The sequence below is a fragment of the Balearica regulorum genome, chromosome 3 (genome assembly GCF_011004875.1).
Source record: "Balearica regulorum gibbericeps isolate bBalReg1 chromosome 3, bBalReg1.pri, whole genome shotgun sequence".
NCBI classification, from domain to species: domain Eukaryota; kingdom Metazoa; phylum Chordata; class Aves; order Gruiformes; family Gruidae; genus Balearica; species Balearica regulorum.
In genome coordinates this window covers 79294146-79315691 of record NC_046186.1, presented here as the reverse complement: position 1 = coordinate 79315691, position 21546 = coordinate 79294146, and the positions used below count along the sequence as shown (strand labels likewise).

At 38.8% G+C, this 21546-nt stretch overlaps 1 protein-coding gene across 5 annotated transcripts in view; it reads right to left on the bottom strand.

Annotated features, from left to right (window-relative positions):
• The window catches only part of SMOC2 (SPARC related modular calcium binding 2), a 149371-nt gene that overhangs the window by 89060 nt on the left and 38765 nt on the right, over window positions 1-21546 (bottom strand). For all 5 annotated transcript variants that reach the window (XM_075748621.1, XM_075748622.1, XM_075748625.1 and 2 more), the window contains exons 2-4: window positions 15706-15877; window positions 1629-1735; window positions 433-532 (exon numbers count right to left, since the gene is read on the bottom strand). In XM_075748621.1, the coding sequence (XP_075604736.1) occupies window positions 433-532; window positions 1629-1735; window positions 15706-15877 (379 nt within the window). The remainder of the gene's footprint in view (window positions 1-432; window positions 533-1628; window positions 1736-15705; window positions 15878-21546) is intronic.

Genomic DNA, 21546 nt, shown 5'->3' with positions numbered 1-21546 from the left:
TTTTTGCAATGAGTTTACATGCAAGAGAGTTTCATCATAGAGAAAGAACTACCTCAGCAAGTCAGTTGCATGGTTTCATATATTGACACATAAATACTGTACAAATAATCATTGCAGAAAACACCTTCAATAGCTAGATTATAGTACAAATAAAGTAGATGGATCATAGAATCACAGGAAGATTTAGGGTGGCAGTGACCTCAGAACTCATGCAGGGCTAGCTTAAAAGCCAGACCAGCTTTCTCAGAGCCTCATCCAGTAGAGTTTTGCAAACCCCCAAGGATGGGGCATCCACAGTTCCAGCCAGCACCTGTTTCTGTGCTGAACCTCTCTTCCAGTGAAGAGGTTTTTTTCCTTAAGTCTAACCAGATGCCACAGATAAACTCTACTGTCCATGAGACAAAGCTATAACCTGGGCAGTCAAAGTCTTACCTGGGCACCGGGGAGTTTTGTGGGCCACAGCAGTACCACTGATAGGGCGACCATTGGGAGTGACACACCAGCAGTATCCAGTGTAACTATGGCACTGAACCTGTCGGAAATGACATGAAACACATGCAGTTTGTCAGACGTGTCTGTTATCCCACAGCATTTGTGACACATGAGTGTAAAAGACTAGTCCAGCAAACTATATTGACAAACCTAGAACAATAAACCATAATGGACCTAAACTCAGTACTAAATATGATTCTTTAGCATAAAGAAGAGCTTATTTCAAGCAAAGTGTGGTAGGTCCTTCAGAATCCAATGGAAGAGAAAACTATTGAAATATGTGGTTGTTTACATCCCATTTCAGAAGAGTGAGGTGCAGGTGTTATGAAGACCTCACAATGAAGTTCCTCAAGGGACACATAAACTGTTCCTGAAGCAAGGAATCTCAAGCTTTTTTCCACATAGAGAACATATTGTTCCACCCACTGAAGGAGCAGGACAGAGTGCCTGTGCCAGCATTATTCATATCCCAAGCTGTCAGAAAGGAAACTCTTGGAATTGCTCTTAGAAATCAATTGCATTATATTTCCTGAGGGCCAATATCATCTCCTGTAAAACAAGGATTGTCTTCTGCACAACTTCACAAGTGAAATGCAGTACAGAGGCAGCAGAAGGTGATCTTGATTGGGATATATATCACAGGATAAGCTTCTAACTGCATCCCTCTGAATTCCATGATCTAACCTAAGTAAATTAGTCTCAGACCTGCAGAAATTCAGCTGAGAATAGGGAAGAATCCTGCATGATTCATGCTTTAACACTGAGATATGGACTCTAGTCATAAGATTTCTGGTTGGGATCAGGAACAGATCAGAAATTCCAAGCATTTTACCATCTGATGAGTATTCAGGGGGCTACCAGAATGACTCAGCTGCCTCAGCCTAGAAGAACAGGGAGTGTATCACATGAACAACAGTAATGTTTGGCTTTTTTGCTGGCCAACTCTGAAAAAAAGAACATGGACTCGGCACAAAACATGAATTTTCCTTCCATTTTTTAACGTCAGCATTAGCACAAATTACATTTCATTTTGAAATTACATTTCACTTTATTACACTTGTCTTGTCTTCATCCTCTGCAAACACACATATTCTGACTCTCCAGCAATGCAAGATACTGAATGAAAAATTTTCAACCTGACTATATGTGCCATCGTCATTGCATTCTGGGATAAACACTTGTTGAAATTCCTTGCGAGCTTGTTCCTGGGTGTACTTCCTCTCGGCCACACACCTAGAAACATCTAGAGAAAGGGAGAAGACAAGTCAGTTGGATGATGCAATATAAAGAAAAGATAAATGATAACCTAAATTAAGAAAAAGGAAGAAGGCCCTGAGACCCATGTAAAGAGGACTGGAATTATAATCAGGAAAATGTAAAATTACTTGCATTTTTTTAGGAAACAAAACCTATGGATGACAATAACTTCTGGGCAGTATTGTCCTAATTCACCTCATTCACCTGCATGATAATAACATTTTTTTCTGAGTATCATATGTGAATCACTAGTATAATCATGTTCTTCCTCCAGCCTTTGAATGTCTAACCTGTAAGTTCTTTCAGCTCGCCCAAATGTGCTCATGCTGCCAAGCAGAGTAAACAAAACCGAAAATTTGCCACCACAAAGTGAAGCACAGAGGGGAGATGAGATGGAGAGATGCCTGGAGAGACATCCTTGCTGCTCAGCTGCTGCCAAGGGACAGAAGCCCGAACAAGCTGCCACTTGGTACCCCACAATATTCTTTCAGTACTAGTGGCAGCACCAGCTTTCTAGTGCTTCAGGAAAGGCAAAGCAGGCAGCAGGAGTATAGCTGCCTTGTATTTCCTTGTATGTCAGTTTACACACCATTTACTTCAGTTAGGCAGCTATCTCAGCTGTGACTACAGGTATGCCAACCAGGCTGGTAAAAAAAATAAAATAAAACATACTGTACAGCAGAGTGGCTTGTTGGGGAGGTGATTCAATAATAATTTAGGACATGCTTAATTCATATTATGCTAAAATTTACTGTCACAGTTTATGATTTAGATGTGGCACAAGTCAAAGCCTACCACATAGTCCTCCTTTGTCCACTGTGTGGTTTCTTGCACCATCGCCTGTGTTACTTGGTACTGTTCTGCATCCAAGACAAGGTAGCAAACTATACAGCTTTAATTCAGTAAAGTTTCTATAGTTTAACATATAATATTAATACATATACTACATTTCAATCAGGCAGCCAAGGGGTGAGAAAAGTCACATACCATAGACTTTTTTTTGTTTAAAGCCGCTACAAATTTTAGCTTGCTGCTGATGCAAAATCTATGCTTCAGGATCTGCTTGAGCTAAGCAGTTTCAGGACAAATGAGAATACCAGGCAAGCTTAAGGTAATATTAACGATTTCAAGATGTGACTGTAACATCTGAATTATAATGATCTCAAGCATACAAGCAGAGAAATCTGCTGCTTCTGGTCCCTGCTTTGTTTAAAGACTGACAGTAACCAGCTAGATCCATTCTAGGGCTAAAACTGTCCAGCAATTACCTGTGGGACCGGGGTGCTGTGGTGATTCATGAACGTGCAGTTCTTAGAAAGCATGGGGGGGACACACACGCAGGCTTTCTCATCTATGCCAGTTGCACATTGAGCAGAATCTGAACAATGAGGCAATAACACTTCCCCATTTGATACTGGCATATCTTGACATCTAACAATTCCCAGGAGCATACGGGTGAGGCAGCTAAGTTCCCAGCCCCTCAAGCGCCCTCTCTGTGCCAGTATTATCCAGGCACACGTGCACAGAACCAGCACGGAAGCTTGGTGCAACTGCAGAAGTCCTTTGTACAGGATGAATCCACCGGTCATCTCCACCAAGCTTTGGACAACTCACCTGAGAACATTAGCATAAAAAAAAATTCCCTTCAAGTCCTAGGCAATCTGTTGTGGAAGTGTAGCATAATGAGGACAGAAACTGGTCCTCAGCATCTGCATCTTGAAAACAAAATTGTGACCCCTTAATTCTAATCTTTGTATTGATTTCCCTTCTGGTCTTGGATTTGTGTGCACTACTTCTGTGCATTAGTTTACTCTTCTCACAGAAGCATTATGAGAGTTCATGTTGGTAAAATGCCCAAAATACAAGTTGTTTCACTTTGAAAAACATCTTAACAACCTTAATCGTAGTATGCTGTTTCAGGAGGGATATTCACAGAGATGCAATGTTACCCAAAATGGACAGAAAAGTTCAACCATCTAGAAATGTGACAAAAATAATAAGGAACTGAATTAATTTGTACTCTGGTACTTTAATAACTTGTTTCATCAAGGGAAAATTATAGCCAGTGTACTGTGCAGCTCAGGTAAAGTCTGTTAATGTATGCACTGCCAAAGACTTTTTTGGGGGAAAAAAAAAAAGAAACATTTTAAGCAAGCTTTAGTGTCGTAAGCCTTCTTCTGAGTATGGTTTGGTTATACAGTACTTAATAACATGTGGTTTTAATGTAGCTAGTATTTTAACTGAAAATAAATCACTCCTTTGTTGGACCTCTGTCCTCGTTTTTCTAGAATGACATGTGGTTTAAATGTCTAAAAGGAAAGTGATATAAATTCCACCACATAAGGTCTCTGGTATAGTACCAGCAACATGGTAAATTATCTCCAATATTTGAATTATCATAAAAACATGCCAAGGAGAAAGAGAAGCTCTCCAAAACTGTCCACCACTTGTTCCTAAACAGTCTGATGCTCTAAAGGCCTCCTATTTGTGGATGATCTAATATGCTTTAAAATCAACAATGACAAAATTTAGTGGAATATAAAATTCACATCTGAGGCCTTATTTTGTATTATATAATCATGGAAACATTTTAAAGCTGTTGGGTATTACTGTGCTTCAGTACACCCAAAATAAACCCATGAGGAAGATCTCTTATCAAGTTAAGCATCTGAAACTGTGTATAGTCAATACATTATTCATAGTTCTGGTTCTTTGTTTCACCAAGGTATTACCACAGGGGAATAACTATGACACAGAGATGTGGTCCAAACCTGACAGAACAAACGTAACAGAGTGGTCAAGATAAAAAGTCATATAAAAACATTCTTCCTCAGAATACTAATGAACATTAAATTATTGATTCAGAGGAGCTAAATTCCTTCCAAGTAAAACCAAGTGATTCCTTCCAATCAGTTATAAAGGAGTTATACTTTTTATAATAAATTCATAAGATTACACCACCTGCCTCTGTGTTCTGGTTTCGATACCTTCTAAATCTACTGTGCAATTTCAAACAAATTTTCTAAAGGAAAAGAAGAATTCAGGAGATTTAAGTGCTACATGTTTATGTAAAATAACAGCTAAAAAAGGACGAGAAAATTAATTCTTGCCATGTTTGGGAGAAAGGCTGAAACATGAGCTCACATAAAAGTATCAGACAAGATATGGATGCAGACAGACCTTGCAGCTCCTAACAGGCAAAAGTCAGTGATGGGTGAGGTCCTAACCCACAGGAAAATGAACCTTCCAATGGCCATTGCTCATGCTCACTCACTGAAGCCAAATCTGGGAGCACCGTGCAATGTCCTGTGAGCACACCCAGACAATTCTTGTCTACAGGCCCCTCTGTGCACCTTGCAGAAGTGTAACTAATGAAGATAACTGACGTGAATCTCAAATTAGTAGGATGAGTCTGGGCTTAAGTGACTTGCCAGAAGGAGGTTTATAGGAATAATGACATCTAAGAGGATACCAGTGAAGTCCCTCACATACAGATTCAACTTTCCTCTTTACCTAGACCAGGAATAATTCAGATCAGGAGGGACCCTGATTATTTTGAAATGAAGACTGATAATGAAAGGTGGTGGGACTTACCTGGTACCTCTGCGCTACTTAATCAGTCCACAGATTTGATTTTGATCATCATGGACCCTGACCAAAGCAGGCCAAACTCTTTTGGGGTGAATGGTGTCACACTAGTGACAAGCAACCTCAGAGCAGAGGGGACTCCAAGTCTGCAAGGTGTTGGAAGGATGAAAAGCACTGTGCAGTGCATCACTGGAACAAGTCAGCCCTGTTTCACTGTTGTTATATTGGATTCTAGCTCAAAAAAAAAAAAAAAGTTGTTTTTTTTTTTTTAAATCTGCTTTTGTTTAAACTTTTGGAACCATCTAGTGGAAAAATAAGGGGCTTGAAACCGTTACTGTTTTCTGACTAGAATTCCCACTATACTTTACTTCTCTCCCTAGCTTACGTATTAATAAGGGAGCCAGCAGGCTCAAGCCAGAATCTGGTGACCTGGTGAAAAGATCTTTTGGTTCTAAGACCTTAAAAAGCTGGCTGAAACGAGGCCTTATTTGCCTATATTTAGACAACGGCAAAAACTAATTTTGCAGATATGTATGCCCAGCTGTAATCTTGATTTATGTCAATGTCTCAGGGAGACTTTATCCTCTCAACTACAGGTAAATGGGCTTTTACATCCCAGAAGCTTGCTGGGGAAAAAGTTCTCCTGGCATAGAAACTGAGCATGAAGGTGCATGAGTTTACCTTAAATTAGTTCACTTGGACTGTATTACCTAGCTATAAAACTGGCTTGGTCCAGGGCTAGATGCATTTTAGCACAGTACGTTGGCCAGTGTGTTAATTATACCACTGTGAATTAGTACCAGGACTGCAAAGGCAGCTAGAGGTTTAAGACAACAAATACATCTTGGGGTGTAAAACAAAAGACAACAAAAATGGGTGCGTTGGAGTGGACAGAAATACACTGAACTGAGAAGATTACAGAGTTGTAGCTGTTTGGGCAGGTCTTTCTGAATAGCCCTGGTGGCAAATCTGGCTTCCAGAGAAGACCAGTGTCCGGAGGGCCACAGGTGAAATATAAAGCCATCTTAATTCTCTACTAAGCTTCTATACGCAACAGGGAACACTTTCACCTATGAAGTGGCACCAGTACACTGCTGCAGGATCCAGAACCAGCTTCTGTCAGGCATGGCACCTGGGAGCACAGGACTTCCTGCAATAGCACTAAACTCAACAGGAAATTGCAGTACCCAAGGAAATTCTGGAAACAGAATTAGCCTAAAAAACACACAGGCCTGACTTGGAACTAATCTCATTTTATACCTTATTTCCAACAGTACAGCACTGAAAACACTGAGCTTTGGGAAAAGAAAGAAAACATCCATCAACTTCAACTCTGCCAGCTAATCCTCGAATAATATATCACACAGAGAGAAGTTTATTACCGCAAAGTAGAAGTTTATCTTTGAAACAATGACACAAACTCATGAAGGGTGTAAACACCATTTCTAAAGTGACATTTAATACAATTGAATTTACAGCAACTTTGAGGCTCCACAGGGAGATCTAACCCAGATTCTCTCATGGAAAACTAAACAGCTTGCCAAAAGAATAGATAAATCTCCTGCAAAGATTTTGATTTAGTTCATCCGGTATTTCTTGGTTTGATATGTATTTCAGTAAGAATAAAAGTACCTTTCCCAGTCCCAATACACTGAGCAGACTTTGCTTGCTTTCAAAGAGATTACTGTGTGTGACACAGGCTTGTTATGTATTTATGCATAAAATGTACTTCACAGTTTATTTAGTTATTTTATTATAGATGGAATATCTCACTGAACAGATCAGAAACATTTACCACTTTGTTAAAACTACTTATAAAGTGGTTAAACTTAATAATTTGAAGAAAAAGTTCCCTTGAGGGCTTTCCACAGATACTTAGCTGTTCTTATGCTAAAAAGAAAGTTTTTCTAAAGTCACATAGATGTGAACAAGCAGACCTAGTATAGACATGCATAATCCAAACACCTCTCTCTCATTCTCTGTAGGTTTCCCTTATTGCCCCTCCATTATGGCAGAATATCTCTATACACTTACTTGCCCTTAAATTTAGAAATATGCAGTGCATCTAAACTTAGCTATCCACCTAAGCACTGTACCGAATTGTCCTAACAATGAACCAGATTTTTTTTCTCCTTCTGTTTCTTTCCTACTGCTATACCCTTTTGCTAACTGGTAGTGATATAAGTCGAATGGTCTTAATTTGTAGTTAACTTAGCACAAAAATGTTTTATTCAGAGCACAAGACACAATTTGGTTTATATGGTATAAACTATGCATAACACGAATATTTTCTATGATATTTCACCTAGGTCTATGTATATTCAAAAGAACTGATCATGTCTACCAACAAACCATATAAATAGCTGCAGCCTCTAGTGATAGGAAACACACAGTAAGCTATACGAGCTCAAAGTTTCAGTTTCAAAGATGCATATATTATTAGCCTCTTGGGTTGGAAAGGATGTCAGTACAGACATTTAGCCTGACACGGTTGTAAAATAAAGACTTGCTGCTTCGTGACAAGGGCTGGCCGAGTCTTTCACTATTTATTTTTATTGCTGCATTCTGGATTCAAACAAAACAGCAGAGCAATCTTAGCCTAAATTCTCCTTTATTGGCATCTAACAGGCAGGCAGTGTGGGGTTTCTCTGTTGGGTTTTGGGGTTTTTTTTGTTTTGTTTTTTTACATTTTGCAACCACCCAGCAATTTAGATAGATAAGCTTTAAGATAAAATAAGGAATGCTGTGCTGGAATCCTTCTTGGTACAATAATATTTCTCTCGATTTACTAACAGTCACATTTGGAGAGATACTGTCTGACTAGAACTAAATCAAATATTCATTTTCTTCCCCACAAGGTTTGTTTTCAAAGAAATCCAAACTGATACTACTTCACAATACATTCTCATTTTAATATATTTTTCCCAAATAATAAAAAACTAAAGTTGCGGCTTTCTGATTTTTTACATACCAAAGGACAAACTAGGCCTTCTGAGCAGAACAGAGATTTGATAGCTGGAGAAGTCTACTATGGGCCAATTTATAATATTTGCACTGAAAATCTGAGAAGGCTTGCAACTATTTGTGGTTCCTAGTCTTCAGTGCAGTATTACTGCTTTAACACTAGTAGTTTCTACTTCACTTGCTTTAAGATGTACATTTTATATTAAACCTGAAACTTAAATTGAAAATACATGAGCAGAAATGAAAACTCCACAAAATGAAAAAAAAAAATTACTTTCATACAATTGAAGTAGTGCATATCTGAATCTAAAAAGATACCTTCCCCCGCCCCCTAAAAATGCCCTTATGTGCCTTGTTTCTCTCTCGCCTGGCTTTGGTAAATTCTGCTTGCAGAAATATATCAAGAAAAATCTAGTATTTTAAAAAGAGATAAAATCCACCTCCAGCAAACTGTGGATGTTATTTCAGCGTTACTTGTGCTCTGTTCCATGTACCAGCACACGCATTTAAAAGAGCAAAGGATATTCCACAAAAAAATATTCCAAATGTACTTAAAACTTTATCCACCCCCATTAAATACCTACTAGAAAGTATAATTGAAGCCAACTCCTCTTGCTTTCAGAGACTACATAAATTATAACTTCTGTATGTGGATATCTTTTCTTCACCAAGATGTTGAATATTTTGTTTCTCAAATTAACACTTTTACTACAGTGGCTTGATACATAACAGCTTGACACGTAACATAAATGACTCAAAACCAAAATGAGGTTGGGTCTGAACAGTGTTTGTATCAGGATTGCCAGCATTACAGTCTGGAAACGTGCATTCATCCTACAGATTAAACACAGTTTCTACAGTGAGAAAATATGTCTGAAAAAGGAGGGGATAGCCTCCTAGCTAGAAGTATTTTTAAGACAAAAATCTGCCCTATATTCAGTTTTTTCCCAGAAGGTTTCTTTTACGAAAAAACCCAAACTGATACCACTTCTCAATACATTCTCATTTTAATATTTTTTTTCCCAAATAACAAAAAAATCCCTGCATCTTTTTTTTTTTTTTTCCTTTTTCCACATAAAATAGAAAAGAAGAAAAGGGAGAGGAGAAAAGTGAGAGGTGAGGACAAGTGAAAACTTCTCTGCTTTCAGTCTGCAGACTGTGTAAGCTCTCGGTGTGCGTTCAGGATTATTTTATAGACTGACACCTTTCACCCATTTCAGTTAGGAAAAGAACCAAACCTACTCACTACATCTTACTCTCTGCAAACGAAACATCTCGGGAGCACGTTGTGCCTCCCAAAGGCAGTCCACAGGGCTGCCTTCCAGCAGCAGCTGGACTGGCCAAGCCAACGTCACTGCCCACACGCTGACCTAAGGGACATCCTCAGGCACTGCGAGCACACGTTGAGCTCACACACGGCTCGCAGGCAAACCTGAGCTTGAGGGCAGCCTTCATAGGAATACAGGACAAGGTGTGCGCTCAGAAACCATGTCCACTATTTACAAGCCAGTTCTTTATCTAAGAGGCAACAGTAATATTTCCCCAAAGTATGCTTAGATTTATTACTTATGAGCCCCAACCAACTGCCCAGCAATGTCCTCCTTTCTTCTAGCAATGGGAAAAAAATCATATCAGCATGTTTATGCACGGACAGAAAGGTACCTTAATTCATACCATTTGAAATTATTTCAGCATGTCCTTCATTCATTCATTAACTCATTGTACAAATAGTTCAAATGAGTGAAACTTTTCACTATTACTGAAAGCCTCATTTAAATGAAACAAATGCTGAGTGTTTATCTCTTTAAGGAAAGCAACTAGCAAATAGTAAAATACCTCTTTATGGGAAATTCCACTCATATTTTGATGTGCTTCAGTTCTTTATGTGAATTGTGAGAATGAAGATAGTACCTTTTGTTATGTCTATGATAGCCCATAAAAGAATGGCATTTTTAAACAGCCAGTCTCTTTAAGATACCATAAATGAATTAAACTAAACATGAGCTATCTAGGGTTTCCAATGGAGAAAGGGGATCTACATAGTTATAGAATAACAATGACACTACTGTGTGTGATGGCTATCCCTGGTGTGCTCACGAAGCAGCAAGGCCCTGCTGGGGCCACCTCTGCAAATACTGAATGCATACCCCGAGTGCCAGCCAGACTAAACGCCAAGCCTCTCATGACTTATGACATATCGCTCTGTGTAAAGCTCCTTACATCGCCATTTTGAGTACGAACCGCTCCGAGATGTGTCCCAAGTCCAGTTTAAAAGTTACCTGTAAACCCAGGTTGCTGCTACACAATGACAGTGAAGTAAGGAAACGTGATGCAAGTTGGCAGTTGCAATTTTACAGTGATCAACAATTTGTATTGAACCTCCAGCCATTAGAGAAATCTTATTTTAGTGAAGTACTGGTAGAGAAGCCAAGAAATCCAAGCACCTTAGCCGGGACATTTCAAGAACTGTAGGTTAGGGCAGAGGTACGCTGGCAGGACTGTACATGTGAATTTGTTTTTCCATTGATCACAATGTCAGAATACCAAGTATTATTACTGAGCCACTTGCTTAATACGTTCAGAATAGTAGTCTCCAACGCCCCAATTACGGGCCTGGTACATTCACTTAAAAACAAACAGAGAAAGGGAACAAGCATTCTTAATGTTATTTAAGGAACAAGATGACAAAAAGAAGAAACAAAGAAGAAAAAAAAAAGGTATTTTTGAGTGTATTATCCTGCAATGCTCGCAGACCACTTTCAGGGCAAACTCTAGTTAAACCAACAGGAACTCCTCTTAGCTAATTTTAAGAGAGACATCTCCATGGGAGATAGAGGCTTTGTTGTTTAGGTGAAAGATTCCCAGTAGCCACAGACATCCAAAATTCAGTCACAGGCACTGCACATGCTCTTCACCTTCCTCCTTAAAAGAAGAGCTTAAATAAAGTTCAAATTGCCCCAGATTAACTACAGTGCCACCTGTTCCAATTCACCCTTACACCATTAGCAAAACTGCAAATTGAACTGCTGCTGGCAAATAGTCACTGTTCGCTTGATGGTCCATTGCGGAGAAAAACTGAAGTTGTTCCACTAGACACTTCTACAGATGCTGCTTGCTTTGAACAAGATGCAAGCAGCTAGCAGACTTTCTACACTTGAGACCTGAAGTTGCTGATATAGGAGATGAAAAGCTGTCCAAGGGGAACTCTGAAAAACTCAGTTGATCCCGCAGGAAAATCTTCCACTAACCTAGCTAGGACTAAAGCTTGTTGTCATGTCCAAAAAAGGCAGTTTCACTGAAAAAAAAAAAATTCAATCCCACACGCCTCCACCCAGCATCATAATTTCAGGTTTAACAGTTAATACATGTTATTTACTGTCATGGAAAACTATTTTAAAAGCCTAAAATTATTTGAGAACTGCTGCAGGAAAAATATGAGTTCACATTTTCAAAGTTCATGGGAAAAATCTTGTTCAATAGTGGGGAATAAGTAGGGTAGCAAACCTGATAGAAAAATTCTATTGATTTTAGCATCAGGGAAACTGATAGGAGTCTGCAGAAATTAGTTGGAGCATTTTCTCCTTTTTCTGTATTTATAATGCAAAATTTTTATGACAATAGAAAAGTTGAATATTCTTTCTACAATGCCATTCTACAGTGATAAATTTTACACAGTAATTCTGAACAACTGAGGGGGGGGTGGGACCAAAACAAACAAAACAGCCAGACTTCTTCATATGGGATGTATAAGATGCTCCGTGAAAAAACCAAAACAACTTGTTTCAGGTAGTCTCATTATCATGAGATAATCTACTCTCACATATATCAGGGCAGTCCTGTAAGAGTAACTAGGCTCGGTTCTCAGGTTGAAATGCCTTAAACCCCTAAAAGAAGGTGGCTCTGTGCATACTGTAGCCTCTCTGTCTTTCTGACCAGCTTAAAAGCAATCATATTGCATTTCCAGTTCTTGTTTGTTTTGTTTCTTTGACTATGCTGGGTCAGATTTACTATGAAGCATTTGCATGTGTATGTAGTGGATCCCCATCACAGGTGATACTTTAACAGTCCTCCTAACACAACTAATGTTTCTCAGCTGTCAACATACATTTATTTATTAGATTCATAATCTTATTGCATGTTAAATGTCTCGGTCAAGCAAGCGGCAAATCTCGAGAACATCAGAGTTTAGATTTTGTTTGAAAAACTGTCCAAAAATGGGGATGTTCACCTACAGTGTATGCAGGTTATTTAAGACCTTTGAAATGCAAAAGCAGGCTGTAAATTTTACAAGATTGTAACTTCTTATAGCATTTCCAAGCTTAGCAATGGATTCCAGCACTGCCTGGAAGTGGACTGAAAAGAAAAAAAAAATTATAAACCTTTGTAATGTCTTCAGAAAAGCCCACTATCAGAACTGTCTAATCTGATGCTTATTTTGACATAGGTGAGTTGCTTTTCAGAACTGAAAACTATTTCCATTCATTTTCAGGTTGGTTTCAGCTGTTTTGATGTCCGCTGTAGCCATCAGGAACTAGAAAGACAGGAGTGTGAGAAAAGAAAAAGGCCTAAATTCTGCCAGTTTTCTGTCATTTAGTTTTAAGATCCAGGATCTAAAAATGGTTTCCTTTGCAATGCTAAAGAATTATCTGGACTGAGCACTGTTGCTGTAAACGAAACTTAAATTAAGAAAGGAAAGCAAGCAAACTATCCCTTTGTAATTTTAGTATTTAATAGATCAAAGACAAATAGATGAGACAAATGTTGAGAATAGGTGAGGAGGAGAGAAGACAGTCAATCCAAATTTGACCTTCTCAGGAAAAAAGACACAGAAAAATCAGCCATCAGTCTGGTGGTGGTGGTTCAAACTCCCTTATGGATGTAAAAAGAAATCACAGTTCTGAATATGTAAACAAAAAATTACAGATTTAAAAGTATTCCAAAAGGTTGTCAACATGAACTGTCATGGTATTTAGATTTCTACTGAATAGACTGAACCAAACAAGAAGCTGGTCACCATGTTTTCAACTAATTAAAATGGTAGCTGGAAGTATTTAATTTTCAGACAATATTTTTGTGAGGTGAACAGGGATTTTTACCTGAGAAGAAGAGAGGAGGAGACAGACACAGACTTAAGACTGCCTTTTCTGATAAATGATGGATGAATACCAGACACAGATATAAAGGTGTGAATCATATACCAGGAATCATCTTTTCTCCCTTCATAAACATGCATGCTTGCGTGTGGAAGTTCTTTTCCTTTTTCCTGCATTAGCAACCTCAAAACTTGCTTCAAAAACAATGTTTTAATGGGGAGTGGGGGTGTGGTGGGGTGTCTGGATTTTTAGGGGGACAGATGAACACATCCAAAAGGATTTGCTTTCATTCCAACACGAAATGAAAACAAGTTCTGAAACCTTGAAAGCTGCCCTGAAATGGAACCATCACTTTTTTGGCTAGCCCTACTAAAACAACCCTCTTCTCTTTGGTCAAGCATCACCTGCAACAACAAATTTCACCACTCAAAAGCAACTGGCTCAAAAGAGGTCTTAATCTGAGGACTTCCTTAGCTCTTTCAGAAGAATGTTTGATGCGACTATCAAAAGCAGCTCTAGCAATGCTAAAATTGAAACTGCAGCTAGGCCAGCAAATCATCTTTTTCTTCTCTAAAACTTGTTTTTACAGCTTGAAATATTTTTTATGATTGCAGCCATGGGTAGGAAACAAGACACTGGTCACTTCAAAATTTAAGACTGATTTGACTGAATAAGAAATACTATGAAAATGTAAAATTAAATGAGCACCGGTCTCTTGCTGATATTGACCAAGTATATTATTGGCAATCATGTGTCTGTTGCCAATCAAAGGAAAAAAATATTTAAACATTAGAGTGATGTTTGCATTCATTTAATTGAAAGATTAAAAGCATCTGATTGATGAGGGCATGATGCCTACTTGCTATTAGCAATACTTAAGCTGCCTCAGTCCAAGTCTGCAATTGTACTGACACACTCCTCATTAATAAATAAACGGCAAATGAGCACTTCTCCAAATAGTAGTTGTTGACTGCAGAAAAATTTGCCAGCATTGCTGGGAACATGGTCAGTAGGGCAATTCAATGCATCCTTATGGAAAAAAATTCTTGCAGATGACGTTGTCAATATGGTAAGAGGTAAAAAAAAAACCACTCTGCAACACAAGTTTTCATAAAAGTGTATAATGCTGTAAAGTATAAAATGAACAAATACAAAGTGCATGATAATTCTCTCTGTCATTCATGAGTGTAACAAAAGCTTTGGCTCAGGTAGCTTCATTATGTTATCCTTGTTCGCAAAAGTAAATAGATCCATCAGCTAATACAATGGCTTATTATGAAAGGGCTGAAGAATGAGCATAGTGTTTCATCTAGGCAGAAGATGAGACAGAATGTCTCTTTGAAGCAGTCTTGATGCTTCAGAGGTTTGCTGGAGCTAATGGAGAGAGATGATGTGGAAAATTGCCTCTTAGAGGTTGAATTGGTATGGTCCCTGGGGTTTTCTTCCCCTGCCCCTCTCTTTCGGACAGAGAGAAAGGGAAAGTAAATCTTTATGACCACCGCTATTCTTACATTTTAGAAAGAAGATCATTATGTTGGGAATCACCCTACACTTCAATAAGGAACTGTGTTCACTTGCACCAGGCTACTCTAAAAGTGAAAATACTCAACTGTGAATACTTTATATGTATTGGAACTGAAGTGCTAGGGTTGTGTGTTGCACAGTTTCTCTAAACTGTGAAGTAAAAGGGTAGATGGTGTTGGTAGGACTGCTCTGTGAGGGCAAATTCACTGAATTTCAGAATTACACTATTTGAGGGTAAAACTGAAAGTTTTACACAACTTTCAGTTTTTTAGTTATGTAAAAAAAAATCCTACAAAGTCTACATACTTATGTTGGGGGATTATATTTTTTTGAAAAAACAAAATAACAGTAACCAGTTAGATTATTTTTTTTCTCCCCCCCCAACTAAAGGATTGCAATTGGGAAACACAAGACTGAATTTGACCATCTGTAACTCAAAATATTAAACTACAGTAGGCAAGAAACTGAAGGGAGATGATAATCTTGAGAGTTACTCTGATCTTATCAATGATAATGGTCTTTCAGAACAGAGACCATACAATTTCCTTAATAGTGATTTATTATAGTGTAAGTGGGCACGGGAGTCTCATTTTTGCTAAATGGATAAAGATTAATTTATCTTTTATGTAGCTGTTGTTACAGAATTAACAGGATAGATTTCAATCTACATGTTTTTAGACAACTCTTCAAGTACAGCACTCCTAGTTTTCAATACACAGACATATTCAAAAACTATTTAAAGTCTATTATTTTTCATTATGGTCAAGAGAAACTTTGATTTGCTCACCTTTGCAGTTGCCCCGGTAGGCTATTTCCAGCTGAGGGTCTTTGCATTTTGCTCGCTGAAATTCACATCGGGACAGAAAGGTTCTTCCATCAGATGCACAGAGTGATTTCTGAGGGGAACCTGCACAGTCCAGGCTGCATTCTCTGTCTTTGTCTTGGTCCACTCTCAAAAACTAGAAAAAATAAATTAATGCTGTAGGAATGCTATTCCCATGTGAAGACTGCTCTGTGATCCCCTTCCACAGGGAAGACAGATAAATATTACCCAAAACTGAAAAGAAAGTTTTGCTTTCTTACTCTATTCAAATAATAGCTGATTCATTATATCTGAGGTTATTCAGCTGCTGCTTTGAAATGGTAGTGATTGCAACATTTCTGCAACATACACTAATTCCACTATCACAACTGGGAAATCTCTGAATCTCCTTCAGCCATTGCAAAGCTGAAAACAGCAGGTTGGAGTCTTTAGAGCAAAACCAGTGACGGCAGAAATATGCTTCACAACAAAAAGAAGACACCAATGGAAACTTGTCTATTTTATTAGCTATACATTAACTAGTCTACAATAACAAGCTGAAAAGTCTGTTCTAAGATCCAAACAGGATTTTTAACATCGATACTAATCTAAAATTATACCCATAATATGTCCAATAGTGGCAGTGCAAGAGACCTGAAGAGAAAATGAGTGAGGTAGGAGAACCTTATGAAGCACATTATGAAACACAACAGATTGTTTATTCTTGCAATGCCCATATTCAAAATCTAAAGACTCCTCAACAAAGCAGAAACTTCAGATATATTTTATAGAAATATTTGTATTTGTGCATATGCTTGCCTATAAAAACATATGCCAAGATTAAAGAGGGAAACGTTATAGCTTGCAATTTTTCCACCGACACCGCTCATAACATGCATGATGGAGTCTCAGCTGCCATTCCAAAGTGCCCCACCATGGGCAAGCAGAAAAGACAAAACCTGAATCAGGCTGTGTGCAAAACAGTCTGGAGTCAATTTTATTTAAGTTGTTACCAACCAACGAAAAATTCTGACTGCTGTTTTGAGCATGTTCTGGGCCCTGGCATGGGTTGTCCATGACTGCAATTCCTCAGGCATGTCGCTGCCCCACCATGGGCTGCCCATGGGCCACAGTCCCTGGGGGCTCTCCTCAGGCCAGTGTGGATCACGTGTGGGCTACAGTATTTTTTTTTCTGGACTGGCACAGGGCAGTTCATGTCCTCCTCTCACACTGGAGAACCCTGCAAGGCCCCTGCTACTCAAACCCTGTCAGTTCTGCCCACTGCAGCACACGTTCTCCCTTTATCAGAAATTCAATCTCATCTCCAGAAGACAGTGAGTGGGTATAGGCTGACAGAAGTAATTTAGGTTGTTCCCATTATGAATTTCAACAGATGTTCCCCTTTCTACTTCTGCCACGAAGTCACACTGAACCTGATCTAACTGTTCATCCCTCCACCCCAAGACTGCAGGCACGGCTGATGAGTTTGGCATCGTCCTTGGATCTGTGAAAAGCAGGAGCTGCTCATCCTGAAACAGGCTGCCAAAAAACTAATTGATTCTGACGCCACTGCGAGCCGGCCAAAACCAAAGATATTACTTTATCTTACGAGCTCCTGAAAAGCAGGGACTGGGGAGGAGGTGAACTCAGTCCTCAGATGCATTCCTCTATCATTTTGCTGTTTTTGAATAAGCACAAAATTAAGCAAGGCATATAGCTACCAGGAGATAATAATTCTCCTAAGCATTAGGAGGCACCTGAGAAAAGGTCTCCATCCAGCTGAAGCACTGGTTTCATTGGTGCCACTTCATCATCATAAACCTTGGGTACAGAAAATTTTGAACTTTGGATTAGAAACTAAGAACACTAGGAGGAAATTTTCAAGCAAAAAAAAGAGGACAAAGAGTAGTATTTGATCAGAAAAGAGTAGTACATGCTAAAAAATTCAGAAAACATTTGCTACATATAGTTTCCCTGCATTTTATTACACAAAAAATGTATAGAGTCATAAATCTCTAATCTTCATACTTAAACTGTGGTCTATTTGCATTTCCTATCACTTAATGTGAAGAAATACAGATGCCTTTCTGGAGACTACGCCTGAAAATGGAGAGACAACCTCAAAGATATTACTTTAAAATAATAGTCACGTGGTTGTATTTTGACCAGAATTTTTATGTTTTACTGGCACAGTAACATAAAAAGGAAAGCTTCCTTTTCCCGATGTTTTTGAGCAATTTTTCATTTTTAACAATAATTAGCACATAAACCCTAAACCCTTAGTCCTGGAATTTAGCTACAGAGCTTCAGAAGTGGGGAAGAAATGTTCCTTCCTTCCCTCCCTTCGGTGCTATTCTGCAGATCCTTTTTGCTGACAGAAATTAATAATTAGCTGAACTGAGTGGGAAGGGAGAAAAATTGAAGTTATCTCCCTTTACCTGCAGAATGAGCAACAGTGAAGCCAAGCTTCCATGATTTGGATCAATCTCGAAATTACATTGGTGTCCAGGGCCTGACCAGGTGCCCTGATGAGCTGCAGCTCACCCCGGTGAGGTCCTTCAAGCCTCCCTTTCTTGCCTGGGAAGCATCTGCAGGACTCTGAGAAGGACATTTCAAGGAAAAATGGACCACATGAGGCCTCTGGCAGAAAAACTAGACCCAGTCCCCTGCTTCTGCCTCAGACTTCCCCTGTGGATTTCATTATGGCAAGTCAAGTGACATCCCTCTTCCCATCTGAGTACAGCCTTTCTGTATACATAAGACTATCCCTCTGTAATGGCTAGGCACTTTGCCACCCTTAATTTATCCTCAGCAACATCCCCGTTGAGCGGAGAATTATTTTTCAAAAGCACAGGAAGGCTTCGTGACCCACAGAAAATCATGTGGTAGACCAGGGAACTGAATCCAGGCATCAGAAAAAAAATCACACAGAGCAACAGTCTAGCCTCTGTCCCACTTTTGTCCCAGACTTTTCTCCTCTTTTGTGTTTTGAGTTGTTGCACGAGTTAAGATGGGTATGTCTGATCGCAGTGGACAAACCACAGTAACATGGTGGACAGAAAATCCCCTTAATCTTCTGAGGAACAAAATCCACTCCCTTGAGAGTGTGATAGTTCACAGATAAAGCTATATTTTAAAGGGCATTTATCCAAAGAGTTTTATTTAAGTATTTTATTATTTCAAAGCCTTAGAGGAGATTAGGCTAAATTATGGGTTCAAGGATATTCAAGCAACCTGGAAAAGCAGAGGATGAAGACATACCCGGGAGACAAAACCACTTGAATAGCTTGTTGGTTAGCCAAACCTCACTGGAGAATTTGGGTTGTACATTAAAACAATTTCCACCAAGCTAGTGTAACTGAGCAATTTAAGAGCAGGAAGGACAAAAAGGCAAGTAACTGCGAGAAAAGATAGCATAAAAGAAAGACTAGCAAATGTACTTAAAAAAAATAGAAAGTATTTTATTGACATTTAGAAAAAACCCCATTGTCATCTTTACTACAGCAGCACAAGATGATACAAGTCCAAATCAGCATTGCTTGCTCACATGTAGCCAAAGGAATAGATAAATATGTCAAAACTAATAGAAATGCTGAAATAAGCAAGGGCTATGAGATTTCTCATGGGATTTACTATTTGTTTAAACAGAAACAAGCAGAGTCAGTGACACAAAAACTCGGATCATACTGATACTCATCTTAGAGCTGTACTTTACTGTGAAAATACTCCTTTTGATTAAAATAGGACAGTTTGGAGGGAGAGAAAGATGGTTCTAGATGGACCACAAGGTGACTCACCCTGAATAGTAGCTCATCCATTTCTGTCTTTAAGTTCATTTAACAAACAAATCTGTTATTGTAAAAACATGTGATTCACTGAAAGACAAGCTTAAAGAAGCATTTTTTTGAATGCTGGTAGCAACTGAGATGAAGCCAATAGTTGACCAATGTGACATGGAAGAATTTTGAACAACCAGCAAAAACCGGAAAATTATGGTTAAACCCTATTAAAAAGCAAACCACTTTTAACAGAGAGGTGTTCCTGCCCCTAATAACACAGAAACAAGCCTAGTCAAGTTTCAGAAAATTGTTTTCAACTACAAATTTGAGCTTATGCTACAGATTAACAGGCATGACTCCTCAAGTGGAGTTGCTTTATCTTCTGCTTTACATTTTAATACTATAAAAATTTTTACTAGGTACTGCTTTAAAATCTTATGTAAGATTTCTGAGAAGAACAAACAATAATGGTGCTATAGCAGAAAAATTCTTGATTATTAAGTTTACCTCAGTTAATAAAACCAAAGTCACTATAAATTGCGTGTACTCAATAGACAAATTGACAAATAGAAGCATTGATAAAATATTATTTACTGTCATGTGTTTCAGGCATCATGGAATTCCAGTATTTTCCTTCATATGTCACACACTAAAGGCTCTTAATACTCGTTGAAACATGCCCCCCTGTTGTCCCAGCAATCTTTCATCCCTCTGTTACTGGAGTTTGGTAACACTAGAATTGTCAGAGTATGAAGTAGTAGATACCTGAAGCCTTGCTTATACTGGGGAAAATTATTTCTACTCTGTTTTCTGCTCTGCTTCACTTTCAGCTTTGATCTTGTCACAGACCTGTGACAAGACAAATCTGGGCTGTGGATGGTCAGGATGCTTATTTCCTCAACCACAAGCAACATGTTGCAGTCCATGAGAAAGTTTTTCCAGTACCTCAAGAGTAGGCATTTGATGGTTTCTTTACTGTGCTGTTAAACCATTTCTCAAAATAACATGTCCATAAACTTGTTCATTGCTATGGCATAACACTTATCTTCTCTTTACCTTAAGCTATCCACTCTCATGCATGGATTCAGTGTCATTCCCTTGGGTCTACATCCTGCTGCCACATCACCGCTAGGACAGAGAAGGTATTCAGATGAAACCGAGTCACACGGACATTTGTGCATTCCCAATGCACAAATCTGGGATGCAACCATCTATAGTGCAGAGCAACTCTCCACCTATGCAGATCCCAGAGTATACTGGGAGAAAAATGGTGCATGGCTAGAGAGTCAACAACTAGATACATCTACAAGCCCAACTGCCAGTGCAAGAAAGCAGAAGAGTCAAGATGAGCGTTACAGTCTGGCCATGGAGAGTGCAGGCATCTCCCTCCATTGGGGGAAAAGCTGACAACAGATGCACTTAGGCTGAGGTGTAAAGATTAGTTATTAAATCTGGCTCACAGCCTTTTAAACAGTAATGGGAAACGCTCTGCTCTACATGTCACAATATAGTGCATAGCTGTGGATTGCCTTTGGTCAGAGGCCACTGTCTGATTAATCTAAGCAAGACAGGGGAGGGTTCCACAACTTCTTTTTCGGTTTTATTTGATTTCATTTATTTTTTTATTTGGGTCAGCTTAACTCTAAGAAAGCTTACTTGCAGCCCTGCAGTGACATCCTTAACACAAACAGGCTGCACACAAAGCATAACTCAAAGCAACCTATGCTGAACCTGTTTTAACTTTGGCCTAATGTAAGTTTTCTTACTATAGCGGAAGACTCAGAAACTGCTTCTTTTCTATATGTAGAGAGAAATTCCATTCTCTTCTATGAGATCGGTTGGAATCTGTGCACTAGGAAAAAGAAAGAGATAGAAGTTCACAGATTTGGATTGTCCATCAGAGGTTTTCAAACTTTCTTCAATTTACAGACCCCTTCAATTTCCACTGGACCTATATACCCTCCACTGACAGTAGATATTTAAACATACTGACAACAGGTTTTTATTCTGTTACTTTTTGTGGACCCCTTCTAACTCATATACAGAC